Here is a 16993-nt window from a genome sequence, read left to right on the forward strand (position 1 = left end):
ATTATCCATGAGAACCCTTTCTTCGTGGCCTTCCCCGGCTCTAGTTGTTGGGGGTTTTAGCACACGTGACTCCATTATGTTACACAATTTGTAAAAAACTTTTTTTTTTAAACCTGGAAAGCTATAGGAAAGTCAGTACTAGCTTTGCCATATTTATGCTAGATATTTGAATGATATAATGAAAATTTGATTATAAAATAAATAGATGAACCATTATAAATCAACATATTTCTGTTATTAAAATTTCTTAGTAGAGAAACAGCTCAGGGAGAGACATGGTGGCACATAGTGTGTGAGAAGAACGTGATTTTGACTTCCAGCTCAGCCATTGTCTGCCATATATGATCTTAACAAGTCCTAAGACCTCTAGGCCTTGGCTTCCTCCTGTAACAGTCCTTACAAGATTTAGATAATATATCTGAAAATTATTGTGAATATTAAAGTGTCTTATTAGATATTAGATTAAGCCTAGATTACAAATTAATATAGGAAACCTAAAAACATCAACACTATCTGCTTTTCTTTCTAGTCAATTTTTTTTTTACAGTTTTTCTCTCATGAATGCCTTATTCTATCACTAAATACTTTTCCTTAATAATTTTATTTGATTTCAGTTTAATTAGCTGATTAGCCTATAATTCAGGTAAAAATTTAATAGTTTCTTTCTTAATTAGCAGAATTACTACAAAGATACTATTATTCCTTTTCCCTTTTCAATAACAAAAATTCATTTAACGAGAGTTTTTGGAAATCATAGAATGGAAAAGCTTGTGATCTTCTAAATGTAGGAAAACTTGTTTGCTTGTTAAAATGATTCTTACATAATAATGAAAGGACTTCTAGTCCCATAGGATAATTGTGGACACTTTATTTCTGTCCACAATATCAATAAAGAGAGCCAACAGAACCACCCGTAACTCTTGCCTGCTGTATTAATAGGAGTTAGAGATTGCTGTATATATCAGTAGTGAAGTGATCAACTGAAACCAGCAGGGCCGGCTCTGGAGCTCATGCTGAAGTGAAAAGTCAAACAAAGACTGAAAAGAAAAGAGAAGATTGTTGGGACAGGGGATGGGTTGACTAGTAGGGGTGAAATAAAAATGAAATCGCTTGAAGAAAGAGAGTTCAACCCTGAGTTAGAAAGTATTGAACAGTTCTGAGGCTGGAAGGATTAGAGCACTGGCTACTGGAGAATCAAAGTGACATTTTTTTGTTTTTTGTTTTTTTGAGACAGGATTCCACTCTCTCGCCCAGACTGGAGTGCGGTGGCAAGATCACGGCTCATTGCAGCCTCAACCTCTCTAGGTCCAGGTGATCCTACCACCTCAGCCTCCTGAGTAGCTGGGACTATAGGCATGCGCTACCACACCTGTGTAATTTTTTGAATTTTTTTTTGTTTTAAGAGTATGTGGGACCAGAGTTAGCATGATAGTCTTGGGAAAGTACTGTTTTGAGGAGAGACAAGTAGTTGATTCAGAAGAGTGTGATACTCCTTTGAGAGATGGTAATGAAGGAAAAGAATGGAAAGAAAGGATAGAAATTAAAGATTCCTCTTGTCCCCCAAATAAAAAAGAAATTACAAAATCAGAAGCTAATCCCTCCTTTTCATAATAGCACCATATATTAAAGAAACTTGACTTCATTATTTTTCCAGATGGGAGCACTTTGGAATTAAGTAATCTTGCCACCCCACAGCCTTACCCCTGCATTCATAAAATCACCTGTTATTACCGACCAAGCCAAACATTAGGCATTTCAAAATGAAGAAAAGGACAACATGGAAAAGCCATGTAAAGGTGTTTAGGAAGAAACAGAAAACGTGAATAAAACAGTTTAGTGGATGAAAATTTTCCCGTTAACACCCAAAACAAAGCAGAGGAAGACTGCAATACGACACCTTGACTTGGTTTAGGTTTATTTAAAAAGCATTTTCAGGTATGGAAAGCACACTTTAATTTTGAAATTCAGTAACTTAGAATAAATGGACAAAGAACAGGGGGATGTGAAAGAAAAGTTGATCAAACTCAGGAGCAAAGTTCAGGCAATAGTAGTTATCTCAGAAATGAAAATGAAAAAATAAGATATCCAAAGGAAACTACATTCAACTGAGAATATAATAAGGGACATTGAGGAGAAGACTGAAAATAACCAAGAGAACAAAACTAAAAAAAGGAGGTCAAAATAATCAGGTAGGATGTGACAAATATGATAGACAAATAAAATTTAACATATACTTAATTGGAGTTCCTGAAGACAGAAAACAACGATGGATTGGAATTAAGATCTAAAATTGTAATCCAAGAAAACATTCCAGAAATAGAAGACCTAACTTTACACATCAAAACAGTTCATTTTCCCAATTAATCCAGAATGATCAATTCTGAAACTGTACTGGTATATTGTACTGTAATAAATTATCAGAAATTTAGTGATTTAAGACAACTTACTGTCTTACAGTTTTGTATATCAGAAATCTAAAAAGGGTCCACAGGGCTTTCCTTCTGGAGGCTCTCAAGGAGAATCTGTTTCTTTGCCTTTTCTAACTTCTAGAGGCTGCCTTCATTCCCTGGCTTGTGGTTCCATTCTCCATCTTCTAAGCTAGCAGCGTAGCATTTTCTCTTCTGTCTGACTTGTCTTCCTCTTAGAAGGATCCTTGTGACTATATTGGGCCTATCTGGATAATGCAGTGTAATGTCTATCTGAAGATCCTTAACTCAGTCACATCTGCTAAGTCCCTTTTACCCCATAAGAACGTATTCACACATTCTAGGGATTTGGACTTCGATATCTTTGGAGGCAGGGCCATTATTCAGCCTACTATAGAGACTTCTTGGAAAGCATTTAGACTTTAAAAATAACAGAAAAAAAATCTCTGAGCTTTCAGGAGAAAAAATATAAGTCACTTACAAAGGAAAGTCAGTCAGTGAAAAAGCAAGACAACGAATACATCAACAGTTTCAAGAAACTCAAGGAGAAAGGAAGTGTAAGCCCAATAATTTCATGTTCAGTCAACCTGTCATTCAACTATCAAGGCTAGAGAAAAACAAATATGGAAGAACTCAGAGAATACTACTCATAAGGCATTTCTTAGGACAACCTTGATGTGAAAGAGATGACTGGAGAAACAAAAGGATTGATAATGAACATTGAATTTAATTAAGTTTAGCTCCAAACTAAAATTAAGGTGGAAATAAGAGTAGAAGAATAGTATGTAAATATTATGTATTCTGACAAGGTAGGATTATTACAACTTTAAAAAAATGGGAAAAGAAGGAAAAGAGAAAGGGGAAAATAAAATAAACTTGTTGATTGCTATACCCGTAAGAGATGGGTATCAAAGAATACTTTTCAAAAGCTAAAACTACTGTTTTTAAAGTATACTCAAAGAAGGCCCACACTCATCCTTATCTCTTCCAACCTGTTCTTCATGCAGATTTTGGATATTTAATTGTTCAAATCTGGCATTATTTTTAAATTAGTCCTGTAAATTAGCTCATTTTTGAGAGTTCCGTGAGAGTTTTAGAGTTGGTGAGCACCTTTGCATCAAACTGCCTTATTTTTTTTATGAGTAAACAATTCATTTTTTTGAAGTCATGCAGTTGTAACTGTCCTAGGGCATTCTTTATTCATTATACTATAGTGTGTTGCCTTATAAAAATTTATCATGTCGTAATCACTTCATATTCTTAATAGTGTTTTGGTTGTTTAGCAGTTTTAATTGCAAGTAAGGCCAGGATGGGGCAATTAAAATACCTTGAACTCTGCAAGCATCCTACAAGGATTCGACTCGTAGCTCCAGTATTGACTGGCTAAATGTCCTTGGGTGACTTAACCTTTGAGCCTCAGTTTTCTGGTGTGATACCTGCTTTGAGGGATTCCTATAGAGTTTAGAAATAGTATATGACAATTGTATCTAATATGGTAACTAGAACATTGGGAGTTTTACTGAATGGTAGGTGGTAGTATTTATTGGTTTGTTGTTTGTTTGTTTGTTTGTTTGTTTGTTTGTTTTAAAGTCAGAGGCTCACGCTCACCCAGGCTGGAGTGCAGTGGCACAATCTCAGCTCACTGCAATGTCCACCTCCCAGGTTCAAGTGATTCTCGTGCCTCAGCCACCCAAGTAGCTGGGAATACAGGCATGCACCACCATATCCAGCTAATTTTTGTATTTTTAGTAGAGATGAGGTTTCAGCATGTTGCCTAGGCTGGACTTCAACTCCTGGCCTCATGTGATGCTCCTGCCTTGGACTTCCAAAGTGCTGGGATTACAGGCATGAACCACCACACCCGGCTTGGGTGAAGTTTTTTGATAGCTACAACAATGATCATAGTAAAAGAGATTATTAAATAGTTAATATCTAGATAATTGCTTTATAAATTTGTGCCGTTCTAATATATACATTAAATTATTTTGTATAGGTACAAACATGTTTATTGCATGTAAATATTTTTCTTTTCTATTTTGTTAATAAATAAAAACATTTAGTTTTTTAGGGCTCTGTTTTAAGTACAGCATATTGATTTTATATATTTTTAATTCATTTTTGCTCTTCAATTTTTTTTCAGTTCCCAATGGGAAAAGCTACAGAAAGATGACACAGATCCGGGGCAACTGAAAGGTATCAAAGGAAGTATTGAGACAGTTACTAGAGATACTTCTTTAGCGAATTATCAGGAGACTAAGTTAATACTAAAGAACATTTAGTCAGGAAACAATGTTATAAAAGAGAATTTACTTTTCAAGCTATAATGCTATTTTGATTAATGAATTTTCTTTAACTGAAATTCTAATTTAATGGGAGGAAATAAAGTTTGAATACCAGCTTTCTATTTTCTAAATATTGGATTATATCATGAAAATCAAGCAGTTTCTGTTGCTTTAAATGCTTTTATTAAAGCAATCTTATTATATGACGGTTTTATCTCATGTTTATATTTCATGAGTTTTGTGAAATAAAATGTAACTTTATGTTAATCGGTTTAGGGTATGCACTTTGGTGGTTATGTTTTGAAAGCTTTGTGCTTTTGTTTTCTTTAAGAAAACTGCTACTTTGGATTCATCCCAAATATTAAATAGAACTAATTTTATTTAAAAAATAAGCAAATATTGAAAATGTTATTTTTTTAAAAATGTCAGTGGCTGATGGTTAAAGAAAATGGTATGAAATAGTGATGTTAAGATGTTGCTTTGTGTTTTTTTGGTTGTTATATGCTCCAGATGCTTTACAAGTGACTTCTAGTTGTATGTTTTTAGGAAAAGGGATAGATACCAGAGTTAGAACAAATCTGTAGTCACTGATTTGCACTACTTTCTATCTGTTTGACCTTGAACCCAGCTCAGTTTTTCATTTGTAAAATGGGAAGAATATTTAGCATTGTTACTGCAAAGATTCAAAGTGATGCTTAGGTAAAGCACTTAACACAGTGTCTGACACATAGTAGATTTTCAGTAAATATCCGATTTCTTCCCTTCCCTTAAGAATCAGTGCTACTTGACTGACCTTACTGTTTTATTTATCCATTCATCAGTTATTTCCTAGGTGCAAGGCAGTATAGGAATACAAAAAGCATTAGACATAGCTCCTTCAACACATAGTTTTGTTTACTAAGGGGTATGATTTATGTACAGGTTAAGCATTCTGAATCCAAAACTTCCAAATAGAAAATGCTCCAAAAGTTTCTGAGTGCTGACGAGCTCAAAGGAAATGCTCGTTTTCTTTGATTTTTTAGAATTTAGGGATGTTCAACTGGTATATACAAGTATTCTAACATCTGAAAAAATCCAAAACACTTCTGGTCCCAGGCATTTCGGATAAAGTATACTCAACCTGTACAGTTAACTGTTAACATAAGGCATCACGTTATGTGGGAATACTCAGAGTAGGAATTCATAGTTAGAAATACGTTTTTCTATTGGTGTGGTAGGGGGACATCAGGGGTTTAAGGGAGAACGTGGCCTTGAAGGGAAGAACAAGTAGGATTTAGACTTCAGAATGAGAAGAATCAAGCAAAAATAATAGATTGAGTAAAGCCTGTCATTAATAATAATGTTAATCACCACCACGACCATCATTATCATGACACTTTTTAAGATAAGGAAATAGGTCATTTTGACTAGAGAATACCATATGGAAATCAAAAGTTAAGTGAGAAGAGATACTTAAAACCCAATGGTAGCCTGATAAGTACTTCATCAAAGTGTTTTGTTATATAGGCCTCTCAGCGCATACTCATGTGGAACTTCCATATTACTCTAAGTTCATTCTAATTGCTGCATACCTTGCTTCATACAATCCAGCAAGAACTGACAAGAGGTTTTTTCTTAAGGTAATAATAACATACTTCTTTTCACTTTATTTTTTAAGATCCCAGGAATATTTTGAAATTTCTTAACACCTGTAAATTTCTAAGGGGAAGAGATTAGAATAAGATTGCCAAATACATATTTAGGACTCATTCTTTAAAGGCTTTACATTAATGTCACAACCTGAAATTTGAGAAAAGGTAGGCAGTTTCATGGAAAAGAGAAAATCAGGTATACTTTAGGTAATAATTCAGATTTTAAAAATACATAGGGTTTTGTTTAAAGTATGGAGGATGTTCTAAAACTCTCACTATGGTGAATTATTATCCAGCACACTGAAGGAGCCTCTCCTGTACATTCATTAGTTAGAGAAATCCCAGTTTAGAGTTGTTGTTTTTTTTTTCTTCTTCACCCACTATGTTCTTGTCACTCTAGCCTTCTTCTTTCCTCAAAACATTCTAATCTCTTTCCTACCTTAAGGTCTTTGTCTGTATGTTCTGTCTTTCTGGAAAGCTTCTTCTCTACTCCTTATTCTTCAGGCTTCAGTTTAAATGTTGCCTTCTCAAAGCAGTTCTCCCTGTACAACCTATCTTAAAGTAGGTCCTCTTTATTGTTTCCTATGTTTGCTTTCTTCTTTGGGCTTACAACAATTTTTATTTATTTATTTATTTATTTATTTATTTATTTATTTATTTATTTGTCATGTCTTGTGCTACTCTTCAGAACTTTTATTTTTTATTTTTTCGAGACAGAGTCTCACTGTGTCACCTAGGCCTGAGTGCAGTGATGTGATCTCGGCTCACTACAGCCTCCGCCTCCCGGCTCAAGTGATTCTCGTGCCTCACCCTCCCAAGTAGCTGAGATTACAGGTGTGCGCCACCACACCTGGCTAAGTTTTATGTTTTTGGTAGAGACAGGGTTTTGCCATGTTGGCCAGGCAGGTCCCAAATTTCTGGCCTCAAGTCATCCTCCCACCCTGGCCTCCCAAAGTGCTAGGATTACAGGCGTGCGCCACTGTACCTGGCCCTCTTTAGTTTCTAGAGGGCAAGGACCACATCTGTTGTTTTCCCCCACTATTGAATCCTGAGTGCCTTACTAAAATGCTCTCTCCATCAGTGTTTATTATGTGAATTGTGCCTTACTAAAATGCTCTCTGTCAGCGTTTATTATGTGAATTGCCAGACTTGTTTATGGGATGAATAAAAATCCATATCTCTTTGGAAATTTCACTTTTATAGCAATGTATATGCTGTACTAAATCAATATAATAAGTTCTTTTAGGAAATGTCATTATTTTATTTTAGAAATTCTTTTTTTACATGCAAAAGTAATCTTACATCCAATCCAAGTCTAAATGAAATTGGCCTAAAATATGTTGAAGTCTAATATATATACAAGGTGATAAGAAGAATAAATATTTAAAAACCTAAGATATATAGATTAGTATTATGTATGCCATGTTTTGAATAAATAATGTTTCTGGTTTTGTGGAATACTATCTTTTCAACTTAAAATTTATTTTCCTTAATTGCAGCATCATGGAAAAATTAAGAAAACCAGCTTTCTAAAAAAACACGAAAAGGTATTTACATTTTAATTTCTCTAATGGAAGAAACTTAAGAAATGAAGATAATATAGAGAATAGATACATCTATAATTGTATTTGTCATTTGAATATAGGAACTTATTTGTGTTGATATGGTACCATTATACTGTAATGGTACAGTATATGTACTGGTTTTGTACATATACTGTACAAAACAGTATATGTACTGTTATGTTATGTTGAATACAGTGATTGAAGGCACATTTAAGTGAGCTGGTGCTGGAGATTAAAACTGAGTTGACAAAGTTTTTTTAGTGTCTTAGTAGATGAAGCAGTTTACCCTGGATTATTTAGTTAAATACAGCCAATTGAATACAGGCATTTTCCTCTTTTCTTTCCCCTTTGAAGCACCCACGACAATGACATTGAAGAAATAAAAAAGGTAAACTCATAAATACTAAGCAGATGAGAGATCCCCGGAAATTGGAATTGCATGGTAGGTAGATATTGAGGTGACCAAGCAGATTAGAGAAAACGCTAAAACCTAAGCCTCAAACTTAGCTGATTTGGCCTTAGGAATCTGGAAAAAGCTTAGGGATTAGAAGCACTAAGTACTTTTGAAGGTGGGGTCAGGTAAGGTTGAAACTGGTGAAAGCAACATTTAGACCATTCAGATCATTTCTTCCACTTTGTATATCCAAACCACTGTTGCTTCTCTTGTTGGAAGATGGAGAATTTTGAACTATAAACTCTGCACTATAGAAACTGCAAGTTTTGTTTCCCTTATTCCCCAAACCACTGTTGCTTCTCTTGTCGGAAGATGGAGAATTTTGAACTATAAACTCTGCAGTATAGAAACTGCAAATTTTGTTTCCCTTATTCTTAAAGGCAGTTTTGCTCAATTCCAGGACTTCCTGACTCCAGAGCCTATGATGATGTTTACCACTGTTCTTGAACTCCTACAACAGACAAATGGTTAACGTTTAGAATTTTTATTATTTATCTGTTTTTGAGACAGGGTCTCACTTTGTCACCCATGCTGCAGTGCAGTGGCATGATCATGGCTCACTGTAGCCTCAACCTCCTGGGCTTAAGTGATCCTCCTATCTCAGCCTCCCTAGTAGCTGGGACTACAGGCACACACCACCATGCCTGTAGAGAGAGGGTTTCATCCAAGACTCATCTAAGCCCAGGAGTTCGAGGCTGGTCTCAAATGATCCACTCCTCTCAGCCTTCCAAACTGCTGGGATTACAGGCATGAGCTACCATGTCTGACCTAATGTCTCGAATTTTTAAAGACTCATTACAAACCAATAAGAAAAAGACAAAAATTCAATAGCAACATGGATAAATGATACAATAAGGAACCTGAATGTCTAATAATCATGACATGATTATCAGCCTTATTCACTAATGAGAGAAAAAGTTAAAACAACAGTGAGATATTTCATTCTCTTGGTTTGACAAAACTAAAAATGTCTGTGATTTCAAGTGCTGGTGATAATGTAGAAGAGTGAGAGTCTGCCTATTCTGCAGGTTGACAATATCTACTGAAGTTAATATGTTAATATTAGGATAGACTGGTTATGCTTGTAGTAAAAGGCAAACCTCGGCCAGGCGCGGTGGCTCATGCCTGTATTCCCATCACTTTGGGAGGCCAAGGCGGGTGGATCATGAGATCAGGAGATCGAGACCATCCTGGCTAACATGGTGAAACCCCGTCCCTACTAAAAATACAAAAACAAAAATTAGCCGGGCATAATGGCGGGCGCCTGTAGTCCCAGCAGCTCGGGAGGCTGAGGTGGGAGAATGGCATGAACCTGTGAGGCGTAGCTTGCAGTGAGCTGAGATCACGCCACTGCACTCCAGCCTGGGCGACAGAGCGAGCCTCTGTCTCAAACAAACAAACAAAACCCCCAAACCCATGGTGGCTTTACACAACGGAAGTTTTTATGTTGCTTACAGCATAACTGAATGTGAATTGAGTGGCCCTCTTTCATCTTACAGTGATATGAAGTGAAACATTTTGGCTTCTGAAGTTGCCACTAAAGGGAAGGAAGGTGCAAGACCAGGCTTGGAAGTAGCTTACATCACTTCTATTCATATTTCATTGCCCCAGCAGAACCCAGTTACACGACCTCTATCTAACTGCATGAGAGACTGAGAAATGTAGTCTTCTTGTGTGTCAGAGAAGAAACATTGTTGGCAAACACTGACTCTGCCTCGTACTTTAATCCAGCAGTCATACTTAGAGAAACACACATGTGCACAAGGAGAAATGTACAAGATTATCAGTCACAGGATTATTTGTAATAATAATGAATCTTTTTAAGTAGTCGTAAAATGGAATTCTGTAAGGTAATTTAAAAATGAACTAGAGCTACATGTATCTATATGGATAAATCTCAGAAAGCAATTGGTAGAGAGGTATGTTCAAAATGATATCATTTATATAAAATTTTAAACCATGCAAACAATGCTGTGTATTGTTTGTGGATACATATGCAGTAGTATAAAACTTTCATGAGAATACATCAAATTCTAGATAGTGGAATTTTTCTAGAGAAGGATAGGGAGAATAGGATGGGAGAGGGTTCAAGGAAGCTTCAGCTTATTTGTAATGTGATCTAATGTTTTATTTCTCTGCATGTATTGCACAGTATATTTGATAAAATTGAGTGGTGAGTCCATTGGTATTCATTATATTCACTTCTGTACACTTTTATATATTTGAAGTATTTAATAACAAAAGCATACAAAATTTAAGACCTGGAAAATAATTTCTAACTGAGGTTAAAAACTTCATTGTATAATTCTGAGTAGGTATTCTTCTTTACATTCATTCTTCTTTTAAATAAATATTTACTCCCATGCATGTAAATGTCATTTCCAATTTTATTTGCCATTGCTAATATAAAGTACTTATTTGTGGCTGGGTGCACAGGCGCCCGCCTGTAATTCAAGCACTTTGGGAGGCCAAGGTGTGCGGATTACTTCAGGTCAGGAGTTCGAGACTAGCCTGTCCTACATGGCAAAACTAAAAATACAAAAGTTAGCCATGTGTGGTAGTGCATGCCTATAATCCCAGCTACTTGGGTGGCTGAGGTACGAGAATCACTTGAATCTGGGAGGTGGAGTTTGCAGTGAGCCAAGATCATGTCACTGTACTCTAGCCTGGGTGACAGAGTGAGGCTCTGTCTCAAAAAAGGAAATAAATATTTATTGGCTATTAAAATTATCTGCTAATAGAATGGAACTTGAGCATTGTCTCATTTCTGATAACATGAATTATACTATATGAGTTCATATACAAGTATGAACATTTTACAATCTTGAAAAATTTTTTTTAATTCTATATTGTTTTAGGCTAATAGCTCATTTGCTTTAAAAAGTATTTTATTAGTTTTCTAAGTTAAGCTACGACTTACTGTAATTGATCCTTTTAGAGCTACTAATGTTGAACAAATAAATTTTCCTGGCAGTGGTACAAAGAGGGATTGTGAGAAATAAGTAGTAAGCTCTAGTCTACGATTTAGGAATCTGGTTTGGTTATTATCTTGGATTTGGCGAAATCACTCAACACCTGGTTGGTTATAACAGCAAAATAAGAGGCATATTTAGGACTAGACTGGATGACTGTGAGTTCTTTAATTAATATTTGTTGATACTAAGTCAGAAATCTTGAGGAATATGTTAAAAGATAAATCATGGCTGAGTATGGTGGCTCAGGCCTGTAATTCTAGCACTTTGGGAGGCAAACGTGGGGAGGATTGCTTGAGGCCAGGAGTTTAAGACCAGTCTGGGCAACATAGTGAGACCCTGTCTTTACAAAATAATTTGTAAAAATGCCCAAACATTGTGGTGTGTGCCTAGAGTCCTAGCTACTCAAGAGGAGAGTCTAAGGTGGGAGGATGGCTTGAGCCCAGGAATTCAAGGCTGTAGTGAGCCATGATTGCGCTGCCACTGCTTTCCAGCCTGGGTGACAGTGGACCTTGTCTCTAAACAAAACAAACTTAAAAAAAGGATAAATCATGATCATATCAGGTAAACTTTTAACTTACAGATTGCAGGTTAGATTTGTTAGCATTTTTAGGGGAACTATAAAAAACATAAATACATTGTTACTGCCAGTTTTGTAGTATAGAAAGTGAGTGCTGTGGTATAAGAAGAAAATCCATGTTTTTGTTTTGTTTTTTATAGACGAGCAATCATCTCCTTGGACCAAAACCATTTCCACTAGACAGATTATTAGCAATATTATACAGTATCGTGGACAGCAGAGTTGCTCCAACAGCAAATATTTTTTCCCAGGTAAGCTTAATCATAGATTATTATCTGTCATCTTTGTGGGATTCTTCAGAAAGTAGAGTCGATAGAATTCCAGGTGTTCACAGTTTTGTTCCATGTATGTTATTGTTTTAACTATATAATGAACCATGTTTTTGGTAAGTAATTGAAAATTACGTCCATAGAATCTTTGGGGGTATCACTGTCACTAAATTTGCATATGTTTACAAGTATAACCTCATGGCAAATAATTTAATTTGGCTCTTTTTCAATAAAGGAATTTTTAAAATTAAATGATCATAATTATCTTGCTAGTTAAACAAGTGGCTTGATGACTAAGTTGATGAATTGTAATTTAATGAAAACAAAATTTAAAAAAATTTTTGTAAGAGAGTCATCTACAATGTCCTTCTTATTCCTCATCTATGTACTTTGCAGATAGATGTGCTTTTATTAAAAAATGCAATTTTCCAGAATAATTAAGTTCTCAGACTTTCACTAGGTGGCAGCAAAAGCATAAAAATAGAAAATATGACTTTTAAAAAAAACAAGTAGTTACGGTTTGTTTTTTAGTTGACATTTTAAGAAAAAACAATTTATTAAAATTATAATAGATTTCTTAAATGGTCCAGAAAAACAATGCTTAGCACATGGTACAAGTGGATAGAAGAAAAAGCAAAATGATGTAACTAGTATTTATTTAAAAGCAAAGTCATGTCAGATATTACAGTGAGCATTTTGTTTTCTCTATGCATTTTTAGGTTGAGAAATATGTAAATAATATTTACATTTTAATTCACTGAATAAATCTGGCACTAGAATAGCTGTCAGACTTTGTAATCTAATGTGTGCTGGTAACTTTTAATTTTTCATTTAGAGAAGAGTTTGAGTAACAAATATAGTCTCAATTTTCTTAACATTGAATTTAGATAGTTTTTATAAATGTCTGCATGTATAGAAAATTGTATCTGCATTTATTGTGTTCTTGAAGAAACTCAGTTCACTCAGTTACTAGGCTGCATAAATAGCTAGCTAGATAGGTTGATAGCTAGCTAGATAGGTAGGTAGATCACTAAAGCTGATAACTTTTTTAAAAAGTTACGGGGATTTTTCCCATATATATTTTTAAAAAGCTTGGTCTGAAATTGGTTTTTAATCAAACTTTACATTTTATTAATAGCTTTTTACATACAACATAGGAATTTTTTGTTTTGCGTTTACTGGTGCAGTAACTCCAGATTAGCAGGTATTTTGAATTATCAGGTCTTTATTATAAGCAATTGAGCCTTACATTAGGTCGGAGAGATTAAACAACTTTTGCAATATGATGCAATGAGTAAACCTTTGAGATGTAAAGCTTAGGGAAGTGAGACAGACAGTGCTTTTGAACAGAGCAGAAACATGTTTGCATCACATGTGATTGTACTTCTCAGGTGCCCACAAATTACCTGTGTGAGGGGCACAATGAAGGATAGTACATGTTTTTTCTTTCAATGAGCTTATAATTTATTCTAGGGCATTAAAATGTACACATAAAAATACTTTCTTAAGGCTGTAAATGAATGCTAGATAGTGCTCCTGAGGAGTTTAGAGCAGAAAGAGATCACTTCTAGATTGGGCAGGATGAAAGAATTCACAGAAGATGAAAAATGAGGCTTGGCTGTGGAGAATGAGTAGGAGTTTTTGTTTTTTAAATATTTCTAATTTACATTAGTGATACATGTTTATTACACAGAAATGTGTAAATGGGTAAATAGAGAAATAGTAGGTTATAATCAACTGATACCTTATTTCCAAAGGATAGAGTTTAGGTTAGAGATTCAGAAAGAAAGGTTAATATGATCCGAAGAAAGGTATCCGAAGAAAAGTACTTGAACTTATGAACTGTCACCCTGGTTTGGTTGGAATTCAATGGTGTTATATTGTAGTAGTAGTAATCATTGTAGTTGTGATTTTAGCAGTAGCAGTCATGGTAACACTACTGCCACCACATGTCACACCTTACTATTGGTACCTTACATATTGTACTTTACATTCATAGAGCATTTTCTGTTTTTAGAAATAAACTCTTCAGCAATTTTATCCTCTGGGGAAAAAATATAGCAATTAAAAACAATGGGAAGCTTCTGGTTTAGAGATTTACTAGCTGCTGTGAGCCTTTGACTGTGATGAACAATGTCAGCAGTCTTCGTGGTTATAGCAGTGTGAGTAATATTACGTAGTTAAGAAAACAACTTGGCCCAAAATGCATCTTTGTCTGTTAATGAAGTTAAATTTTTTTCAAACTTGACAATTGTAGTTGCTGTTTTTTTATTCTTTATCTCTTCTAATTAACATTTTGTAATCAAAACGATAAATTTGTATATTTAAAGTATTGTTATACATGAATTTAGGTTAATTTAATAGCAAGTCATTTAGGAACACGATCTTAGTTATTCTCATTGGGTATACAAAGAGTCCGGGAGTATGTAGGGATAGATGCAGCTAGTTCTAAGGAGTTGATCTTTACTTTTGCTTGGTCAGTAAAGTATCCAAGAAAATCTAATAACATAGGTATTGTGTTCAAGAACAAAATGTGGCAGGACTTTCATCCAAAGAGTATTTCTCCCACATGCCTTGTATTTTCTTCTTCCCATTGACTTCCAGTGACCTTTTCTATTTTTCTTCTTTCTCCTTTTATTCTTCTATCAAAATTATACTCTTAACCATGGGAATGGCAGTTTGTATTTAACCTACATACGCTTAATTTTTTAAGTGAAAAACGGAAACACATTTGTTTTGAAAGTGCTTATTTGGTACGAACACTAGATGGCAGTGTTTTGGCATTCTAGCTTTAAGATGAGCCAGGCAAACAGACCTTTTACCTGTTAATACTGTCTCTGACATCTAGAGAAATTTATTAACACACTGAGTCATTTGAATGGAAATAAAATTGCTGAAAAATGTAATTATAAACACGTATGTGTGTATTTACACTTTTATGAAAATGTAAATAAAATTGGCAGTGAATTATATTTTGTACCTGGAAGTAAATTGCTTTTTATTAGTTATAATGTGTCTATATGAGATGATCATGTATTATTTTTGTATTCACCTGTTTTAAGAATTTATTTTATAGTGATATGTTATTTTTATATCTGGATTTACTGCTTAAATAATAGTTTAAACTTCTTTCGTGTATAAATGGATCATGTATGATATAGACATTCAGAATTCTCCTGAAGCAAAAGTTTATTTCCATTGTATTTCATTTAAATCTAATCTATTCTAAAATAAAGTTATAAAAGTAGTAACTCAAGGACTCTTTAAAGTTTATTAAAATTCTGGTTGAGAATAATAAATTTATAATAGTACTAGCAGCAATATTGTAGTTGACATTATTCTGAATTTTTTTATTCTCTATTGAATTTTAAATAAAATTCTATTCATTAACACTTTAGTCTCCCAAGTAAAGAGAATGGTAGCACATTTAACATTTTATGTTAATGTTCAGATTTATTGAACTTAAATATGACTTAGAACTTTTTTTCAGATTATTATTTTAATCTTACCTGGTTTTTACCTTTAGTACAACTTTGCAGTCATTATCTTGGGTCATTTTTAAAATTTTCATTCCAATAAGATAAATGTAGCCTTTCTATATATGCCTGAACTTCATGGGTGACGAAGCATTAATTCTGGTATTTATTCTTTTCTCCTTTCCTTTCTGCTCTCATCATAAGATAGAATGGAATACATGCAGTAAGTGGGTAAAGTTTTTAGGTATTCTTTCTAAATTTTTAATTTGATCAGATACGGTTTTGAAGACCATTTGTCAGCTTTTAAAGAAATACTGTTGTCTTTTTTTCCAGAAATATATTAAAGCCAGGTTATGCTTTTTAATTTTATCTTTTTTTCTTAAAAGAAAAAACTATGGGAATTTCTGAATTATCTATTTCATTCTTTTTATAGTTCTATATCTTTTCTTACTCATTCTTACCTCCCCCACCCCAGTACTGTTGAGTTAGGTAAGAGCAATAGGAGTACAGTTCTTTAAGATTGTCAGAGATATCATTTATACCAAGAAACAGCTGAAAGATAAGAAAATGAGCATAGTTCTTTTTAAAAAACAGTTCTGTGTACCATATTGACAAGTTGCATTTTTCCATAATTAATACCTAATTTCTGAGTGGTTTCATACTTAGTTGTACATAATAAAAAATTTAGAGTTTTTTCAAATTTATTTTCATGTATAAGAACATAAACATTTCATAGCATAGTTTAATATACAAATATATATTTTTTCTGTTTGTACCTTCTCTGCTTATGAACTCATGTCATGATACTATGGATACACTTGGAGTTATTTGTTACATCAATTTAACTTTTTGGTCATGAATCAACAATCGTTTCTTACAGAGGTTTTATTTATTGTAATAGCATTTAGACAACCTTACTACTCATTTAGATGTTGTTTTATAAGATATATAGGATATGTCCAAACCAGTTGTTTTTCCCAAATGAATTTATCATCAATCAGAAAGCAGAATGATAATTTAGTTGTTTTATCTATGAAAATTTTTTTTGCAAATACTTCATCTGTAATTCACCACAACTGTAGGAAGATGTTTTTGCTATACTGTACTTGTTAAGGTAGCTAACGTTTTATTATGCCAAGAGTAGATTTTGGCATATTTCTTCAGATACAGGTAGATATGTGGTAAATTCATATAGTTTTCAGTTTTCTAAAGAGGAGATGTTGTTAATTTTTAATTCTAAAACATTTATAAATAAAAATATTTTAATCTAATTCACATTTGAAGTTCCAAGTCAGTATTTATTTTTTTTCCATGGTTGGCATTAAATGTATCTTTCTC

At 33.9% G+C, this 16993-nt stretch overlaps 1 protein-coding gene across 1 annotated transcript in view; it reads left to right on the forward strand.

Moving 5' to 3' along the window:
• The window catches only part of ORC5 (origin recognition complex subunit 5), an 81629-nt gene that overhangs the window by 32493 nt on the left and 32143 nt on the right, over positions 1-16993 (forward strand). The window contains exons 9-12 of the mRNA XM_010380472.1: positions 4567-4619; positions 6215-6327; positions 7839-7886; positions 12051-12161. Of these exons, the coding sequence (XP_010378774.1) occupies positions 4567-4619; positions 6215-6327; positions 7839-7886; positions 12051-12161 (325 nt within the window). The remainder of the gene's footprint in view (positions 1-4566; positions 4620-6214; positions 6328-7838; positions 7887-12050; positions 12162-16993) is intronic.

Source organism: Rhinopithecus roxellana, chromosome 6 (assembly GCF_007565055.1).
Source record: "Rhinopithecus roxellana isolate Shanxi Qingling chromosome 6, ASM756505v1, whole genome shotgun sequence".
Classification (NCBI taxonomy): Eukaryota; Metazoa; Chordata; class Mammalia; order Primates; family Cercopithecidae; genus Rhinopithecus; species Rhinopithecus roxellana.